The sequence below is a fragment of the Pelophylax lessonae genome, assembly GCF_965119305.1.
Source record: "Pelophylax lessonae genome assembly, contig: HAP1_SCAFFOLD_532, whole genome shotgun sequence".
NCBI classification, from domain to species: Eukaryota; Metazoa; Chordata; class Amphibia; order Anura; family Ranidae; genus Pelophylax; species Pelophylax lessonae.
The window spans coordinates 7,021-28,230 of NW_028119813.1; the positions used below are offsets into that span (position 1 = coordinate 7,021).

Consider the following 21,210-nt stretch of genomic DNA (forward strand, 5'->3'; position numbering starts at 1 on the left):
CACGCCCAGACACCTGTCCATTTAGCACCTTCGGGGTCAAGGCCAGTTTGCTCGTCAATCCAAACTTTAAGCAAGCAAGGCCAAATACAGATTACAAACACATGTATCCATCAGGTGCTCATCGGTGTGCCTAACGAGGGCTAGGATTTGCATAGAGCCGCCTCCTGTTCACGTGGACAAAGGAACCCACTAGAGGGAGACACAGGCCAGAAAATCCCTCGACTGTCGGAGTACTAGCCGACTCATTGACTACAGAGAGGGAAGTAGAGAAAAGTCAAGCCGTTCAACAGGACTCTGCATTGTCGTAGCTTCGACTTGTACGTAGGCTTCATATCGGGCCTTCACACACTCTGCGTGTATTATCTGGCTGTCTTGTCGAAATTCTGGCCCTTGCTATCTATATGTTTGTAAGAAAAGGGTGGTGGACTGAAATAAACTTTGCAAAAATACAAAAATGACATGAGAAAAGAAACACAAATTAAAAGAATAGATATTGTCAGTCTGCTGAAAAGCTGCCATTGCAGCAGCATATGCATTGTGCTGAAAAGGATGGAAGCATGGAAACACAGACCAAGAAACTGACACAAATCAAGAAAAACACAAACACACAGGGGTTAAATACCAGTTTATTGCAAAACAAAAAAAAAAAAAAAAGGACTGCGAACAACTCAACGAGAAAGAACACAAGCAAACAACATTGCAAGCAAAAGACAGAAAAACCTTCTTGTTAAGTTTTTCATTTCAATCTGTTTTTTAGAAAACTGCATAAGAAAGGGGTGCACCGGTCCTGGAGGTACTGCAATACCAGGTCGATGCGTGGAGTGGACAGAGCAAGCTCTTCTTCCATCTCCCTGTTCTAAAAATCCATTTAATATATGGTCCCCAGATAGGGGACGTATCAGATATTAAACTGATAAGAACAGATACTACACTTGATCTTAGCCAAAAGGCCGAGAAGCGATAACCCAATTATCGTCTTTTCCGAGCGAGCGGCGTCCAGGGCGACGTCAATCGCTCGCAGAGATCTGCTGCCTCCCGTCTGGCTCCCTGCTGTTTGCCCAGAGCCACTAATCCTCAGACTTTCACACCTAGCTATGCCTGAGGCCTACTTCCTCCTTCCTATAGCCCATGGTCTAAACACGCCCAGACACCTGTCCATTTAGCACCTTCGGGGTCAAGGCCAGTTTGCTCGTCAATCCAAACTTTAAGCAAGCAAGGCCAAATACAGATTACAAACACATGTATCCATCAGGTGCTCATCGGTGTGCCTAACGAGGGCTAGGATTTGCATAGAGCCGCCTCCTGTTCACGTGGACAAAGGAACCCACTAGAGGGAGACACAGGCCAGAAAATCCCTCGACTGTCGGAGTACTAGCCGACTCATTGACTACAGAGAGGGAAGTAGAGAAAAGTCAAGCCGTTCAACAGGACTCTGCATTGTCGTAGCTTCGACTTGTACGTAGGCTTCATATCGGGCCTTCACACACTCTGCGTGTATTATCTGGCTGTCTTGTCGAAATTCTGGCCCTTGCTATCTATATGTTTGTAAGAAAAGGGTGGTGGACTGAAATAAACTTTGCAAAAATACAAAAATGACATGAGAAAAGAAACACAAATTAAAAGAATAGATATTGTCAGTCTGCTGAAAAGCTGCCATTGCAGCAGCATATGCATTGTGCTGAAAAGGATGGAAGCATGGAAACACAGACCAAGAAACTGACACAAATCAAGAAAAACACAAACACACAGGGGTTAAATACCAGTTTATTGCAAAACAAAAAAAAAAAAAAAAGGACTGCGAACAACTCAACGAGAAAGAACACAAGCAAACAACATTGCAAGCAAAAGACAGAAAAACCTTCTTGTTAAGTTTTTCATTTCAATCTGTTTTTTAGAAAACTGCATAAGAAAGGGGTGCACCGGTCCTGGAGGTACTGCAATACCAGGTCGATGCGTGGAGTGGACAGAGCAAGCTCTTCTTCCATCTCCCTGTTCTAAAAATCCATTTAATATATGGTCCCCAGATAGGGGACGTATCAGATATTAAACTGATAAGAACAGATACTACACTTGATCTTAGCCAAAAGGCCGAGAAGCGATAACCCAATTATCGTCTTTTCCGAGCGAGCGGCGTCCAGGGCGACGTCAATCGCTCGCAGAGATCTGCTGCCTCCCGTCTGGCTCCCTGCTGTTTGCCCAGAGCCACTAATCCTCAGACTTTCACACCTAGCTATGCCTGAGGCCTACTTCCTCCTTCCTATAGCCCATGGTCTAAACACGCCCAGACACCTGTCCATTTAGCACCTTCGGGGTCAAGGCCAGTTTGCTCGTCAATCCAAACTTTAAGCAAGCAAGGCCAAATACAGATTACAAACACATGTATCCATCAGGTGCTCATCGGTGTGCCTAACGAGGGCTAGGATTTGCATAGAGCCGCCTCCTGTTCACGTGGACAAAGGAACCCACTAGAGGGAGACACAGGCCAGAAAATCCCTCGACTGTCGGAGTACTAGCCGACTCATTGACTACAGAGAGGGAAGTAGAGAAAAGTCAAGCCGTTCAACAGGACTCTGCATTGTCGTAGCTTCGACTTGTACGTAGGCTTCATATCGGGCCTTCACACACTCTGCGTGTATTATCTGGCTGTCTTGTCGAAATTCTGGCCCTTGCTATCTATATGTTTGTAAGAAAAGGGTGGTGGACTGAAATAAACTTTGCAAAAATACAAAAATGACATGAGAAAAGAAACACAAATTAAAAGAATAGATATTGTCAGTCTGCTGAAAAGCTGCCATTGCAGCAGCATATGCATTGTGCTGAAAAGGATGGAAGCATGGAAACACAGACCAAGAAACTGACACAAATCAAGAAAAACACAAACACACAGGGGTTAAATACCAGTTTATTGCAAAACAAAAAAAAAAAAAAAAGGACTGCGAACAACTCAACGAGAAAGAACACAAGCAAACAACATTGCAAGCAAAAGACAGAAAAACCTTCTTGTTAAGTTTTTCATTTCAATCTGTTTTTTAGAAAACTGCATAAGAAAGGGGTGCACCGGTCCTGGAGGTACTGCAATACCAGGTCGATGCGTGGAGTGGACAGAGCAAGCTCTTCTTCCATCTCCCTGTTCTAAAAATCCATTTAATATATGGTCCCCAGATAGGGGACGTATCAGATATTAAACTGATAAGAACAGATACTACACTTGATCTTAGCCAAAAGGCCGAGAAGCGATAACCCAATTATCGTCTTTTCCGAGCGAGCGGCGTCCAGGGCGACGTCAATCGCTCGCAGAGATCTGCTGCCTCCCGTCTGGCTCCCTGCTGTTTGCCCAGAGCCACTAATCCTCAGACTTTCACACCTAGCTATGCCTGAGGCCTACTTCCTCCTTCCTATAGCCCATGGTCTAAACACGCCCAGACACCTGTCCATTTAGCACCTTCGGGGTCAAGGCCAGTTTGCTCGTCAATCCAAACTTTAAGCAAGCAAGGCCAAATACAGATTACAAACACATGTATCCATCAGGTGCTCATCGGTGTGCCTAACGAGGGCTAGGATTTGCATAGAGCCGCCTCCTGTTCACGTGGACAAAGGAACCCACTAGAGGGAGACACAGGCCAGAAAATCCCTCGACTGTCGGAGTACTAGCCGACTCATTGACTACAGAGAGGGAAGTAGAGAAAAGTCAAGCCGTTCAACAGGACTCTGCATTGTCGTAGCTTCGACTTGTACGTAGGCTTCATATCGGGCCTTCACACACTCTGCGTGTATTATCTGGCTGTCTTGTCGAAATTCTGGCCCTTGCTATCTATATGTTTGTAAGAAAAGGGTGGTGGACTGAAATAAACTTTGCAAAAATACAAAAATGACATGAGAAAAGAAACACAAATTAAAAGAATAGATATTGTCAGTCTGCTGAAAAGCTGCCATTGCAGCAGCATATGCATTGTGCTGAAAAGGATGGAAGCATGGAAACACAGACCAAGAAACTGACACAAATCAAGAAAAACACAAACACACAGGGGTTAAATACCAGTTTATTGCAAAACAAAAAAAAAAAAAAAAGGACTGCGAACAACTCAACGAGAAAGAACACAAGCAAACAACATTGCAAGCAAAAGACAGAAAAACCTTCTTGTTAAGTTTTTCATTTCAATCTGTTTTTTAGAAAACTGCATAAGAAAGGGGTGCACCGGTCCTGGAGGTACTGCAATACCAGGTCGATGCGTGGAGTGGACAGAGCAAGCTCTTCTTCCATCTCCCTGTTCTAAAAATCCATTTAATATATGGTCCCCAGATAGGGGACGTATCAGATATTAAACTGATAAGAACAGATACTACACTTGATCTTAGCCAAAAGGCCGAGAAGCGATAACCCAATTATCGTCTTTTCCGAGCGAGCGGCGTCCAGGGCGACGTCAATCGCTCGCAGAGATCTGCTGCCTCCCGTCTGGCTCCCTGCTGTTTGCCCAGAGCCACTAATCCTCAGACTTTCACACCTAGCTATGCCTGAGGCCTACTTCCTCCTTCCTATAGCCCATGGTCTAAACACGCCCAGACACCTGTCCATTTAGCACCTTCGGGGTCAAGGCCAGTTTGCTCGTCAATCCAAACTTTAAGCAAGCAAGGCCAAATACAGATTACAAACACATGTATCCATCAGGTGCTCATCGGTGTGCCTAACGAGGGCTAGGATTTGCATAGAGCCGCCTCCTGTTCACGTGGACAAAGGAACCCACTAGAGGGAGACACAGGCCAGAAAATCCCTCGACTGTCGGAGTACTAGCCGACTCATTGACTACAGAGAGGGAAGTAGAGAAAAGTCAAGCCGTTCAACAGGACTCTGCATTGTCGTAGCTTCGACTTGTACGTAGGCTTCATATCGGGCCTTCACACACTCTGCGTGTATTATCTGGCTGTCTTGTCGAAATTCTGGCCCTTGCTATCTATATGTTTGTAAGAAAAGGGTGGTGGACTGAAATAAACTTTGCAAAAATACAAAAATGACATGAGAAAAGAAACACAAATTAAAAGAATAGATATTGTCAGTCTGCTGAAAAGCTGCCATTGCAGCAGCATATGCATTGTGCTGAAAAGGATGGAAGCATGGAAACACAGACCAAGAAACTGACACAAATCAAGAAAAACACAAACACACAGGGGTTAAATACCAGTTTATTGCAAAACAAAAAAAAAAAAAAAAGGACTGCGAACAACTCAACGAGAAAGAACACAAGCAAACAACATTGCAAGCAAAAGACAGAAAAACCTTCTTGTTAAGTTTTTCATTTCAATCTGTTTTTTAGAAAACTGCATAAGAAAGGGGTGCACCGGTCCTGGAGGTACTGCAATACCAGGTCGATGCGTGGAGTGGACAGAGCAAGCTCTTCTTCCATCTCCCTGTTCTAAAAATCCATTTAATATATGGTCCCCAGATAGGGGACGTATCAGATATTAAACTGATAAGAACAGATACTACACTTGATCTTAGCCAAAAGGCCGAGAAGCGATAACCCAATTATCGTCTTTTCCGAGCGAGCGGCGTCCAGGGCGACGTCAATCGCTCGCAGAGATCTGCTGCCTCCCGTCTGGCTCCCTGCTGTTTGCCCAGAGCCACTAATCCTCAGACTTTCACACCTAGCTATGCCTGAGGCCTACTTCCTCCTTCCTATAGCCCATGGTCTAAACACGCCCAGACACCTGTCCATTTAGCACCTTCGGGGTCAAGGCCAGTTTGCTCGTCAATCCAAACTTTAAGCAAGCAAGGCCAAATACAGATTACAAACACATGTATCCATCAGGTGCTCATCGGTGTGCCTAACGAGGGCTAGGATTTGCATAGAGCCGCCTCCTGTTCACGTGGACAAAGGAACCCACTAGAGGGAGACACAGGCCAGAAAATCCCTCGACTGTCGGAGTACTAGCCGACTCATTGACTACAGAGAGGGAAGTAGAGAAAAGTCAAGCCGTTCAACAGGACTCTGCATTGTCGTAGCTTCGACTTGTACGTAGGCTTCATATCGGGCCTTCACACACTCTGCGTGTATTATCTGGCTGTCTTGTCGAAATTCTGGCCCTTGCTATCTATATGTTTGTAAGAAAAGGGTGGTGGACTGAAATAAACTTTGCAAAAATACAAAAATGACATGAGAAAAGAAACACAAATTAAAAGAATAGATATTGTCAGTCTGCTGAAAAGCTGCCATTGCAGCAGCATATGCATTGTGCTGAAAAGGATGGAAGCATGGAAACACAGACCAAGAAACTGACACAAATCAAGAAAAACACAAACACACAGGGGTTAAATACCAGTTTATTGCAAAACAAAAAAAAAAAAAAAAGGACTGCGAACAACTCAACGAGAAAGAACACAAGCAAACAACATTGCAAGCAAAAGACAGAAAAACCTTCTTGTTAAGTTTTTCATTTCAATCTGTTTTTTAGAAAACTGCATAAGAAAGGGGTGCACCGGTCCTGGAGGTACTGCAATACCAGGTCGATGCGTGGAGTGGACAGAGCAAGCTCTTCTTCCATCTCCCTGTTCTAAAAATCCATTTAATATATGGTCCCCAGATAGGGGACGTATCAGATATTAAACTGATAAGAACAGATACTACACTTGATCTTAGCCAAAAGGCCGAGAAGCGATAACCCAATTATCGTCTTTTCCGAGCGAGCGGCGTCCAGGGCGACGTCAATCGCTCGCAGAGATCTGCTGCCTCCCGTCTGGCTCCCTGCTGTTTGCCCAGAGCCACTAATCCTCAGACTTTCACACCTAGCTATGCCTGAGGCCTACTTCCTCCTTCCTATAGCCCATGGTCTAAACACGCCCAGACACCTGTCCATTTAGCACCTTCGGGGTCAAGGCCAGTTTGCTCGTCAATCCAAACTTTAAGCAAGCAAGGCCAAATACAGATTACAAACACATGTATCCATCAGGTGCTCATCGGTGTGCCTAACGAGGGCTAGGATTTGCATAGAGCCGCCTCCTGTTCACGTGGACAAAGGAACCCACTAGAGGGAGACACAGGCCAGAAAATCCCTCGACTGTCGGAGTACTAGCCGACTCATTGACTACAGAGAGGGAAGTAGAGAAAAGTCAAGCCGTTCAACAGGACTCTGCATTGTCGTAGCTTCGACTTGTACGTAGGCTTCATATCGGGCCTTCACACACTCTGCGTGTATTATCTGGCTGTCTTGTCGAAATTCTGGCCCTTGCTATCTATATGTTTGTAAGAAAAGGGTGGTGGACTGAAATAAACTTTGCAAAAATACAAAAATGACATGAGAAAAGAAACACAAATTAAAAGAATAGATATTGTCAGTCTGCTGAAAAGCTGCCATTGCAGCAGCATATGCATTGTGCTGAAAAGGATGGAAGCATGGAAACACAGACCAAGAAACTGACACAAATCAAGAAAAACACAAACACACAGGGGTTAAATACCAGTTTATTGCAAAACAAAAAAAAAAAAAAAAGGACTGCGAACAACTCAACGAGAAAGAACACAAGCAAACAACATTGCAAGCAAAAGACAGAAAAACCTTCTTGTTAAGTTTTTCATTTCAATCTGTTTTTTAGAAAACTGCATAAGAAAGGGGTGCACCGGTCCTGGAGGTACTGCAATACCAGGTCGATGCGTGGAGTGGACAGAGCAAGCTCTTCTTCCATCTCCCTGTTCTAAAAATCCATTTAATATATGGTCCCCAGATAGGGGACGTATCAGATATTAAACTGATAAGAACAGATTTTTTTTGGTTGAAAATGTAATCTTTATTTGCATAAAAGATATACAAAAAACAATACTTTTGTCGGGGTACATTCTCCCCTGTACTGCGACGCAGCGCATAAATACACTACATTACAATACATTTCCGGTCATACTAATAAATACATTCAATCACATACATTCATTCTGCGGTATGATGCCTGATGTGGTGTGCGGAGTAAGGATACCCCGAGCCATCACATCATGCATGACGCCGCAATACCCCTATAAGCATGAAACTAAGAAACGTTATCTATACGTAGCATGAATCAATCAAACAATATTACATTTCAAAAAGCAACAGGTGTGATAGGGGAGTGGGAGAGTGGGGTAAGGGGAGGGGAATGAAATCACAGGCCCGAAGCTTTATTGAATGGACAAAGACACACAAGGGAGAGTGGGGGAAGGGGAAATCTTCAGACCTCCTCTTCCTCCATGAGATCCATCAGGTTATAGTCTCTGAGCAGACTGTGAACCAGTCTGCGACAGTCCTCAATGGACATCCTCTCCCGCTGGTGGATAAGGCGCCTTCTGGCGCACCATAAAGCGTCCTTAAAGCAGCACAACACCCGCCAGGCGTTGTCAATGTCCTCTTGGGAAAAAGTCCCATGAAAAAGTCCATTCAGCACAGCAAAATGTGTGATGGCAGTCTGTGGGACAAAGTCTCTCAGTTCAGGTTCCAAGGCCCTCAACAGGCTCTGTGCAAATGAGCACTCCCAGAAAACGTGGTAAGACGTTTCCTCATGGATGATACAAAAGGGGCAGTGCCTGTATCTGCACAAGTTTCTGGCATGCATAAATGTCCTGAGTGGCAAACCCCCCTGGACAGCCATCCACGCCAGATCTTTATGCCTGTTGGTGAGTCTCTTTGAAGAAACATTCCTCCAGACCACTTTGCAAGTGGCTGAAGGGAGGCCTGGAACAGTCTCAGCAATGTCCGATGCTCTGATCAACTTGTAGATAGTTTTTGGCTTCCACAAGTCGGGCTTAACTCCATGCAGCCCCAGCTCCTTGATGAACTTGAAAGTGTCCAAGTAGTACCAAGGAGTGTCCCAGTTGTAGGGGATGGAGCTGTCCCATTTGTCCCATCCAAGGGACCTCCAGAGAGGCAGGAGGAAAAAACGGGACATGGAGTTGCCTCCAGAGTCCGAAGTTCTGTCAATCAAAGTTCTGCGGATGCAGTTGCAGGCAAAGAACACCCCCAGTAACGTTGCGATGTCGGGCACGCCCTTACCGCCCTTGAGGGGTTCCTTGAACATGACTGCTCGCTTCACTCTGTCCATCTTGGAGCCCCAGATGAAGTGGAACACCGCCCTGGTGATGGCCTTGCAGGTGTTGACCCGGGGGGGCCAGGCCTGGGCGAGGTACTGCAACACAGGGAGGATCTCGCTGCGGAGTACCAGTGTTTTCCCTTCGATGGTGAGTTCTCTGAGGCTCCATAGTCCAAACTTTTGTCTCATCTTGGACAGTCTCTCCTCCCAAGACTTCAGGGCTGCGCCCTCAGCTCCAAACCAAACTCCAAGAATTTTGATGAAGTCCGCCTTGATGCTGAAAGGGATTGATGCAGAAGAAGGCAGGAACCACTTTCCGAAGAGCATGATCTCTGACTTCCCGCAGTTGACTTTTGCCCCTGAAGCTTTGCCGAAGTCCTCACAGGTCTGGACGAGCGAGTCGATGGAGCGCTGGTCAGCACAGAACACCGTTACGTCGTCCATGTAGAGTGAGCACTTGACAACCCTTCTGTCCGGTCCCGGTGCGGTGATCCCTCTGATCTCTGGGTTCTGTCGGATGCATTCGGCAAAGAGCTCTATACAGCAAACAAAAAGCAGAGGTGAGAGAGGGCAGCCTTGTCTGACCCCAGAGAGAACAGGGAAAGGGTCAGTTTTCCAGCCATTCACCAACACCGTACTACAAATGTCATTGTACATCACATTCACATACGAACAAAACATGTCCCCAAGACCAAACCTGCGCAGAGCTCTGCACATAAACTCATGGGAGACACGGTCAAAGGCCTTTTCCTGGTCAAGACTGACCAGGGCCGCGTGCACACGGCGGCCTCGAATGTACTGGACCGTGTCCCGGACAAGCGCAAGGCTGTCCGCAATCCTGCGACCAGGAATGCCACAAGTCTGATCCGGGTGGATGATCTGTCCGATGACAGATTTCAGCCTGTTGGCCAGAACCTTGGCGAGGATTTTGTAGTCCACGTTCAAGAGAGAGATGGGACGCCAATTTTTCAGATCCCCTCTCTCCCCCTTACGCTTATACAAAATCGTGATCATCCCCTCCCTCAGCGACGGAGGCATTGTGCCCTCCACCACCATCTCCTCGTACAGCTCGAGCAGGTCCGGGCCAACGAGATCCCACAGCGCTACATAGAGCTCCGCTGGGAGACCGTCGCAGCCCGGGGTCCTGCCTTGCCTAAAGGATCTGACGGCAGAGTGCAGCTCCTCCAGCGCCAAGGGGGCGTTGATTGCCGACATACCTGCAGGATCAATTTGGTTAGTGATACCTGACAAGAACCTGTCGGCCTCAGCCGTATCTGTTTCTTTCGGGGAGTAGAGGTTGGTGTAGTAGTCGCTGACCACTTGCATCACAGCCTCCTTCCCCTTCTGGAGTGTTCCGGTCTCGTCCCGCAGCTCAGACAAGGGAGTGTGTCCTGAGTGAAGTTTCCTGAAAAAGAAAGAGTTACATTTCTCACCTTTCTCAAGATTCTCCACCTTGGAACGGAAGACGAGGTGCCTGGATTCTTCCTCGAAGTGTCCTTTCAGGCTCTTCTTGGTGTCCTCCAGGTCCTGCCTAACGTCCCAGCCGCAGTGGTGAAGGTCCTGCAGGGACTGCATCTGACGTTGCAGTCTCCTGAGTTCCCTCTTCCTGGCACACACTTGCTGGCGTCCCCTTGCCTGAAAGAAGCTGCGTAGCTTGACTTTCACAAACTCCCAGTAGTCGCTTACCTTTCCGAAGAACCTCTTGTCCTCCTTCCAGGTAATGTAGGCCTCCCTGAGTTCCTCCAGCAGTTCCTCATTTTCCAGCAGGGTACCATTCAGCTTCCAGGAGCCCGGACCGGGGGCAAAGCCCTCGCCCAGGTCACCCCGAAAGTGAATGGCCCTGTGGTCAGAGAAAAAGCAGGGGACCATGGAGAACCCGCGATGTCTGACTGTCTTGGAGGTGAGCACGAAGTCTATCCTAGAACGCACAGATCCATCAGGACGGCACCACGAATAGTTCACGGAACCTTTCCCTATGGATCCCACGGCGTCCTTCAAGGAAGCCTCCGCAATCATCTCCTTGAGCAGCCTAGACGTGGTGTCGAGCTTTGCGTACATGCTGGAGCTGCGCCCATCCTCCTCAATCGGACAGTTAAAATCACCGCCGATTACTACTGCCCTGGTGGTGACGAGTTGGGTCCGCAGGGTCTGGAAAAGCTCCAGTCGCTCATTCTTATCTGGGGAGGCGTACACGTTGATGAGCCTAACTGGCTCTCCCGCCCATGAGCCGTCTACGACCAAAAGACGGCCACAGACGAGCTCCTGGACGGAGTCAACCGTGAAACGACCACCCCTGACAAGAATGGCTACCCCTGCAGACTTACAATCGACACCCCCGGACCAGTAGGAGGGACCATGGGTCCACTGGGAGGACAGATGAGTGTACCTCCTCGAGAAGGGTAGGGCACACTCCTGGAGCATGTAGACATCGCTCTGCTGAGTGGAAAGAAAAGTCAGCGCCACCTGTCTTCTAGACGCATCCTTGATGTTCCTAACATTAATGGAAAAGATGGAGATCTCTGCCATCATGTAAAGGAGATAAAGGGGCTAGCTAGCAGGTGGGCTGAACTTACCTCCCCTGAGGGGGGGGTGGTTCTTCCACTGCCTCTTGTGCCTGTCCAGTGTCCTGGTTCAGGCCGTTCTCCTCGAGGATGCTGTCCATCAGGTCCTGGGTGAGGTCAGTCTCTGGGGGAGCCAGATCCTTACCTTCCTGCATTTCTCCTTCATCTTCCCCCGCAGACTCAAGGTCCTCGAGGTCCTCCACCACTGGGTCCAGTCCAGCGATGTCATCTTGCTGGGCCACGGTGGGCCGCTTGGTGGGTTCTTCAGTTGTCGGGCTGTCTAGGTTCCGTTTTCGGCCTTTGCTGGTGGGGGGTGGGGTGGGGGGGGCGGTGGGCAGGGTGGGGAAGTCCTCCATGGAGGACAGGGCGGGGGGGGGCTGGGAGGGGGGAGGGGCAGGGGCAGGTGAGGTCACCTCCGACTCAGGGGGGTTGGGGAGGGATGGGTCGGAGGAGGTGGTAGGGGCCTGGGGAGGGGGGGACTCACCAGTGGCTTTCCGAGGTTCCTTCGCAGTCTTTTCCCCTGGCTTCTTTTTCCCAGCGCTGTCTGGGGCTCTGCCCTTGAGCAGGGCTCCAGCGTAGGACCGGGATCTCTGGGGGCAGTCTCTGTAGACGTGCTCCGCCAATCCGCAGAGGTTACAGGTCTTGGACCTCGGGCAATCCTTGGTCTCATGGCCTGCAACCCGACAGAACCTGCAAGAAGGTTCCTGACATTCCATACTTACGTGGCCATGCTTGCCACACCTGTGGCAGATATGGGGCATGTCTGCGTAGTACAGGAGTCCTGCGGAGGCTCCCAGAGAGAAGTGGGACTTCAGGTGTTGGAGATCCCCCGAAGGCTCTCTCCTTAACCTGCAAGAAACTGCCCACTTACCTGTCCAGAAGCCGTTGACATCGAGGATTCGGACTGGGTCTTTGGCCACGATGCAAAACCTCTGGAGGTAGGTGGCGATGTCTTTTCCTGGGGTATGGGGGTTCCTCATGGACACCGTTACCCGCCTTTCATCCCGTTGAATGGGAGTGTTCGCAACGAAGTTGCGGAAAGGGGATTCCGGGCCACAATTCTTCACCGCCTCCCAGTATCTTCTACAGACCTGTAAAGACACAAAAGTTATATAGAATATACCTTTCATGAAGGTCTGCACGGACAGTGTCTCCGCCTTGCTGAACCCCTGCTCGAGGATCATTTTCTTGCCAAAGATTTCCGGGGTCATGTCGGGGATTCTTCCGTCCACCTCCTTCAGCTGCAGCACCACTGTCTGCCTCATCCAGGGTTCCAGGGTAGGAAGCCCGTCTGCGGACCTGGTTGGCCTTGCTGAGCCCGGCTGGGTGATGTTGGCCGGGGTGGGGGTGGAGGTTGAGGCGACTTCTCCCGGAGTCTTGGCAGAAGTGGCGGGGACGTTCTTTTTCTTCCCGGTGCTCTTCCCCATGACGGAGGAGTTCGTCGGTAGTCGCTTCAGGAGAACTTCGGCGGCTTCCTTCTTATTCCTCGGCGTCTTCACTCTTTCGCAGCCTTTAAAAAGGCCCTTGTGCGCCTACTGCCCGAAGGTAGTAGCGCAGAGTGGGGGGGAGGAGGGAGGATCGCAATCTCGTTCCTTGTGGGGGCTAAGCCTCTAACCCAATAGCAGCGAGTAGGTGAAGCTGAATTTAATCAACGATCCTACAAGGCCGAGCAGAGGGTACCCCACAAGGACCAAATGGCTTGGATAGATACAAATGTTTCTCAACGTCCTAGCCGTAAAGCAGAGACACCCCTAAGGGCTAAAGTCGATACTACACTTGATCTTAGCCAAAAGGCCGAGAAGCGATAACCCAATTATCGTCTTTTCCGAGCGAGCGGCGTCCAGGGCGACGTCAATCGCTCGCAGAGATCTGCTGCCTCCCGTCTGGCTCCCTGCTGTTTGCCCAGAGCCACTAATCCTCAGACTTTCACACCTAGCTATGCCTGAGGCCTACTTCCTCCTTCCTATAGCCCATGGTCTAAACACGCCCAGACACCTGTCCATTTAGCACCTTCGGGGTCAAGGCCAGTTTGCTCGTCAATCCAAACTTTAAGCAAGCAAGGCCAAATACAGATTACAAACACATGTATCCATCAGGTGCTCATCGGTGTGCCTAACGAGGGCTAGGATTTGCATAGAGCCGCCTCCTGTTCACGTGGACAAAGGAACCCACTAGAGGGAGACACAGGCCAGAAAATCCCTCGACTGTCGGAGTACTAGCCGACTCATTGACTACAGAGAGGGAAGTAGAGAAAAGTCAAGCCGTTCAACAGGACTCTGCATTGTCGTAGCTTCGACTTGTACGTAGGCTTCATATCGGGCCTTCACACACTCTGCGTGTATTATCTGGCTGTCTTGTCGAAATTCTGGCCCTTGCTATCTATATGTTTGTAAGAAAAGGGTGGTGGACTGAAATAAACTTTGCAAAAATACAAAAATGACATGAGAAAAGAAACACAAATTAAAAGAATAGATATTGTCAGTCTGCTGAAAAGCTGCCATTGCAGCAGCATATGCATTGTGCTGAAAAGGATGGAAGCATGGAAACACAGACCAAGAAACTGACACAAATCAAGAAAAACACAAACACACAGGGGTTAAATACCAGTTTATTGCAAAACAAAAAAAAAAAAAAAAGGACTGCGAACAACTCAACGAGAAAGAACACAAGCAAACAACATTGCAAGCAAAAGACAGAAAAACCTTCTTGTTAAGTTTTTCATTTCAATCTGTTTTTTAGAAAACTGCATAAGAAAGGGGTGCACCGGTCCTGGAGGTACTGCAATACCAGGTCGATGCGTGGAGTGGACAGAGCAAGCTCTTCTTCCATCTCCCTGTTCTAAAAATCCATTTAATATATGGTCCCCAGATAGGGGACGTATCAGATATTAAACTGATAAGAACAGATACTACACTTGATCTTAGCCAAAAGGCCGAGAAGCGATAACCCAATTATCGTCTTTTCCGAGCGAGCGGCGTCCAGGGCGACGTCAATCGCTCGCAGAGATCTGCTGCCTCCCGTCTGGCTCCCTGCTGTTTGCCCAGAGCCACTAATCCTCAGACTTTCACACCTAGCTATGCCTGAGGCCTACTTCCTCCTTCCTATAGCCCATGGTCTAAACACGCCCAGACACCTGTCCATTTAGCACCTTCGGGGTCAAGGCCAGTTTGCTCGTCAATCCAAACTTTAAGCAAGCAAGGCCAAATACAGATTACAAACACATGTATCCATCAGGTGCTCATCGGTGTGCCTAACGAGGGCTAGGATTTGCATAGAGCCGCCTCCTGTTCACGTGGACAAAGGAACCCACTAGAGGGAGACACAGGCCAGAAAATCCCTCGACTGTCGGAGTACTAGCCGACTCATTGACTACAGAGAGGGAAGTAGAGAAAAGTCAAGCCGTTCAACAGGACTCTGCATTGTCGTAGCTTCGACTTGTACGTAGGCTTCATATCGGGCCTTCACACACTCTGCGTGTATTATCTGGCTGTCTTGTCGAAATTCTGGCCCTTGCTATCTATATGTTTGTAAGAAAAGGGTGGTGGACTGAAATAAACTTTGCAAAAATACAAAAATGACATGAGAAAAGAAACACAAATTAAAAGAATAGATATTGTCAGTCTGCTGAAAAGCTGCCATTGCAGCAGCATATGCATTGTGCTGAAAAGGATGGAAGCATGGAAACACAGACCAAGAAACTGACACAAATCAAGAAAAACACAAACACACAGGGGTTAAATACCAGTTTATTGCAAAACAAAAAAAAAAAAAAAAGGACTGCGAACAACTCAACGAGAAAGAACACAAGCAAACAACATTGCAAGCAAAAGACAGAAAAACCTTCTTGTTAAGTTTTTCATTTCAATCTGTTTTTTAGAAAACTGCATAAGAAAGGGGTGCACCGGTCCTGGAGGTACTGCAATACCAGGTCGATGCGTGGAGTGGACAGAGCAAGCTCTTCTTCCATCTCCCTGTTCTAAAAATCCATTTAATATATGGTCCCCAGATAGGGGACGTATCAGATATTAAACTGATAAGAACAGATACTACACTTGATCTTAGCCAAAAGGCCGAGAAGCGATAACCCAATTATCGTCTTTTCCGAGCGAGCGGCGTCCAGGGCGACGTCAATCGCTCGCAGAGATCTGCTGCCTCCCGTCTGGCTCCCTGCTGTTTGCCCAGAGCCACTAATCCTCAGACTTTCACACCTAGCTATGCCTGAGGCCTACTTCCTCCTTCCTATAGCCCATGGTCTAAACACGCCCAGACACCTGTCCATTTAGCACCTTCGGGGTCAAGGCCAGTTTGCTCGTCAATCCAAACTTTAAGCAAGCAAGGCCAAATACAGATTACAAACACATGTATCCATCAGGTGCTCATCGGTGTGCCTAACGAGGGCTAGGATTTGCATAGAGCCGCCTCCTGTTCACGTGGACAAAGGAACCCACTAGAGGGAGACACAGGCCAGAAAATCCCTCGACTGTCGGAGTACTAGCCGACTCATTGACTACAGAGAGGGAAGTAGAGAAAAGTCAAGCCGTTCAACAGGACTCTGCATTGTCGTAGCTTCGACTTGTACGTAGGCTTCATATCGGGCCTTCACACACTCTGCGTGTATTATCTGGCTGTCTTGTCGAAATTCTGGCCCTTGCTATCTATATGTTTGTAAGAAAAGGGTGGTGGACTGAAATAAACTTTGCAAAAATACAAAAATGACATGAGAAAAGAAACACAAATTAAAAGAATAGATATTGTCAGTCTGCTGAAAAGCTGCCATTGCAGCAGCATATGCATTGTGCTGAAAAGGATGGAAGCATGGAAACACAGACCAAGAAACTGACACAAATCAAGAAAAACACAAACACACAGGGGTTAAATACCAGTTTATTGCAAAACAAAAAAAAAAAAAAAAGGACTGCGAACAACTCAACGAGAAAGAACACAAGCAAACAACATTGCAAGCAAAAGACAGAAAAACCTTCTTGTTAAGTTTTTCATTTCAATCTGTTTTTTAGAAAACTGCATAAGAAAGGGGTGCACCGGTCCTGGAGGTACTGCAATACCAGGTCGATGCGTGGAGTGGACAGAGCAAGCTCTTCTTCCATCTCCCTGTTCTAAAAATCCATTTAATATATGGTCCCCAGATAGGGGACGTATCAGATATTAAACTGATAAGAACAGATACTACACTTGATCTTAGCCAAAAGGCCGAGAAGCGATAACCCAATTATCGTCTTTTCCGAGCGAGCGGCGTCCAGGGCGACGTCAATCGCTCGCAGAGATCTGCTGCCTCCCGTCTGGCTCCCTGCTGTTTGCCCAGAGCCACTAATCCTCAGACTTTCACACCTAGCTATGCCTGAGGCCTACTTCCTCCTTCCTATAGCCCATGGTCTAAACACGCCCAGACACCTGTCCATTTAGCACCTTCGGGGTCAAGGCCAGTTTGCTCGTCAATCCAAACTTTAAGCAAGCAAGGCCAAATACAGATTACAAACACATGTATCCATCAGGTGCTCATCGGTGTGCCTAACGAGGGCTAGGATTTGCATAGAGCCGCCTCCTGTTCACGTGGACAAAGGAACCCACTAGAGGGAGACACAGGCCAGAAAATCCCTCGACTGTCGGAGTACTAGCCGACTCATTGACTACAGAGAGGGAAGTAGAGAAAAGTCAAGCCGTTCAACAGGACTCTGCATTGTCGTAGCTTCGACTTGTACGTAGGCTTCATATCGGGCCTTCACACACTCTGCGTGTATTATCTGGCTGTCTTGTCGAAATTCTGGCCCTTGCTATCTATATGTTTGTAAGAAAAGGGTGGTGGACTGAAATAAACTTTGCAAAAATACAAAAATGACATGAGAAAAGAAACACAAATTAAAAGAATAGATATTGTCAGTCTGCTGAAAAGCTGCCATTGCAGCAGCATATGCATTGTGCTGAAAAGGATGGAAGCATGGAAACACAGACCAAGAAACTGACACAAATCAAGAAAAACACAAACACACAGGGGTTAAATACCAGTTTATTGCAAAACAAAAAAAAAAAAAAAAGGACTGCGAACAACTCAACGAGAAAGAACACAAGCAAACAACATTGCAAGCAAAAGACAGAAAAACCTTCTTGTTAAGTTTTTCATTTCAATCTGTTTTTTAGAAAACTGCATAAGAAAGGGGTGCACCGGTCCTGGAGGTACTGCAATACCAGGTCGATGCGTGGAGTGGACAGAGCAAGCTCTTCTTCCATCTCCCTGTTCTAAAAATCCATTTAATATATGGTCCCCAGATAGGGGACGTATCAGATATTAAACTGATAAGAACAGATACTACACTTGATCTTAGCCAAAAGGCCGAGAAGCGATAACCCAATTATCGTCTTTTCCGAGCGAGCGGCGTCCAGGGCGACGTCAATCGCTCGCAGAGATCTGCTGCCTCCCGTCTGGCTCCCTGCTGTTTGCCCAGAGCCACTAATCCTCAGACTTTCACACCTAGCTATGCCTGAGGCCTACTTCCTCCTTCCTATAGCCCATGGTCTAAACACGCCCAGACACCTGTCCATTTAGCACCTTCGGGGTCAAGGCCAGTTTGCTCGTCAATCCAAACTTTAAGCAAGCAAGGCCAAATACAGATTACAAACACATGTATCCATCAGGTGCTCATCGGTGTGCCTAACGAGGGCTAGGATTTGCATAGAGCCGCCTCCTGTTCACGTGGACAAAGGAACCCACTAGAGGGAGACACAGGCCAGAAAATCCCTCGACTGTCGGAGTACTAGCCGACTCATTGACTACAGAGAGGGAAGTAGAGAAAAGTCAAGCCGTTCAACAGGACTCTGCATTGTCGTAGCTTCGACTTGTACGTAGGCTTCATATCGGGCCTTCACACACTCTGCGTGTATTATCTGGCTGTCTTGTCGAAATTCTGGCCCTTGCTATCTATATGTTTGTAAGAAAAGGGTGGTGGACTGAAATAAACTTTGCAAAAATACAAAAATGACATGAGAAAAGAAACACAAATTAAAAGAATAGATATTGTCAGTCTGCTGAAAAGCTGCCATTGCAGCAGCATATGCATTGTGCTGAAAAGGATGGAAGCATGGAAACACAGACCAAGAAACTGACACAAATCAAGAAAAACACAAACACACAGGGGTTAAATACCAGTTTATTGCAAAACAAAAAAAAAAAAAAAAGGACTGCGAACAACTCAACGAGAAAGAACACAAGCAAACAACATTGCAAGCAAAAGACAGAAAAACCTTCTTGTTAAGTTTTTCATTTCAATCTGTTTTTTAGAAAACTGCATAAGAAAGGGGTGCACCGGTCCTGGAGGTACTGCAATACCAGGTCGATGCGTGGAGTGGACAGAGCAAGCTCTTCTTCCATCTCCCTGTTCTAAAAATCCATTTAATATATGGTCCCCAGATAGGGGACGTATCAGATATTAAACTGATAAGAACAGATACTACACTTGATCTTAGCCAAAAGGCCGAGAAGCGATAACCCAATTATCGTCTTTTCCGAGCGAGCGGCGTCCAGGGCGACGTCAATCGCTCGCAGAGATCTGCTGCCTCCCGTCTGGCTCCCTGCTGTTTGCCCAGAGCCACTAATCCTCAGACTTTCACACCTAGCTATGCCTGAGGCCTACTTCCTCCTTCCTATAGCCCATGGTCTAAACACGCCCAGACACCTGTCCATTTAGCACCTTCGGGGTCAAGGCCAGTTTGCTCGTCAATCCAAACTTTAAGCAAGCAAGGCCAAATACAGATTACAAACACATGTATCCATCAGGTGCTCATCGGTGTGCCTAACGAGGGCTAGGATTTGCATAGAGCCGCCTCCTGTTCACGTGGACAAAGGAACCCACTAGAGGGAGACACAGGCCAGAAAATCCCTCGACTGTCGGAGTACTAGCCGACTCATTGACTACAGAGAGGGAAGTAGAGAAAAGTCAAGCCGTTCAACAGGACTCTGCATTGTCGTAGCTTCGACTTGTACGTAGGCTTCATATCGGGCCTTCACACACTCTGCGTGTATTATCTGGCTGTCTTGTCGAAATTCTGGCCCTTGCTATCTATATGTTTGTAAGAAAAGGGTGGTGGACTGAAATAAACTTTGCAAAAATACAAAAATGACATGAGAAAAGAAACACAAATTAAAAGAATAGATATTGTCAGTCTGCTGAAAAGCTGCCATTGCAGCAGCATATGCATTGTGCTGAAAAGGATGGAAGCATGGAAACACAGACCAAGAAACTGACACAAATCAAGAAAAACACAAACACACAGGGGTTAAATACCAGTTTATTGCAAAACAAAAAAAAAAAAAAAAGGACTGCGAACAACTCAACGAGAAAGAACACAAGCAAACAACATTGCAAGCAAAAGACAGAAAAACCTTCTTGTTAAGTTTTTCATTTCAATCTGTTTTTTAGAAAACTGCATAAGAAAGGGGTGCACCGGTCCTGGAGGTACTGCAATACCAGGTCGATGCGTGGAGTGGACAGAGCAAGCTCTTCTTCCATCTCCCTGTTCTAAAAATCCATTTAATATATGGTCCCCAGATAGGGGACGTATCAGATATTAAACTGATAAGAACAGATTTTTTTTTTTTTTTTTTTTTTTTTTTTTTTTTTTTTTTGAACTTCTCAGATCAAGACTTAACGTACTTACAGCTTTCCAACTGTCCAAACCATAATAGTACAGTCTTGTTCATCATTTCAGTTCATTTTCCTTCAAAACCAAACAAATACGCACATACATATTAACTTTCATCCTACCCCTAACTCCCTACAACTATCTTACTAAACCCTACACTCCAAGACTTTCTAATATAGCAAGAAAAACAAACACTCCTGTCTCACTCTTAATTAAGATCTGTAATTTAACACTGACTACACACTAAACACTCACTCCTTTGAACATAAAATTAAGGAAAAGGCTTTTCCCCGCACCCAAAACTCAACACACATCCATTTATACACATTTACAACCTCCTGCCCACCTACCCTACCAGCCAATCAATTTTAAGAAACCAAACACACAGACCATACTCTCCATACACCTACATACACTCCCTACTCTATCTCAACCATATTTCACCCCACACCAACTCGTACCAAATTATTCCAAGACTGTCTTCTCCAAATTCTCCAACTCTTCTCTTTTCCAAATTTCTTAACATCATACAAGAAGGCAGTGTGCAATCTCATTATGATCATTTTGCAACACCCCTCCACCTCCATATTTTCTTTTCCCACCACCAAAAGATTACGCATATCCCATAAAGTTTCCTTCAATACAAAACAAAAAACCCAACCTACTTCCTTACCCTCCACCCTCTCCAAACCAGCACTTGTAAGTAAGCTCAGATATGTCAACATACTCTTACATACTATTCTAAAAAACCTTTCAAATGTCTTCCTTACTTCCTTTGCATAGTCACATTCCCATAGAACATGTTTCACATCTTCCACACCTCCACATCCCTCCCTTGGGCATCTATCTGATCTAATCATATCTCTCTCCTTCAGAAAAGCTTTAGTCAGAAGCGCATTATGCAAGGCCAACCAGGCCACATCTCTCTGTCTATTTGTCACTCCTTCCACACTT

At 46.9% G+C, this 21,210-nt stretch overlaps 1 protein-coding gene across 1 annotated transcript; it reads right to left on the reverse strand.

Moving 5' to 3' along the window:
- Positions 1-8,188: 8,188 nt before the first annotated feature.
- Positions 8,189-10,912, reverse strand: LOC309543959 (uncharacterized protein; the record flags this gene model as incomplete). Its single annotated transcript, XM_082276365.1, has 2 exons — positions 8,189-9,579; positions 10,288-10,912. 2 exons carry the CDS (start codon positions 10,910-10,912, stop codon positions 8,189-8,191), a joined length of 2,016 nt encoding a protein of 671 aa, XP_082132491.1.
- Between the last annotated feature and the right edge of the window lie 10,298 nt (positions 10,913-21,210).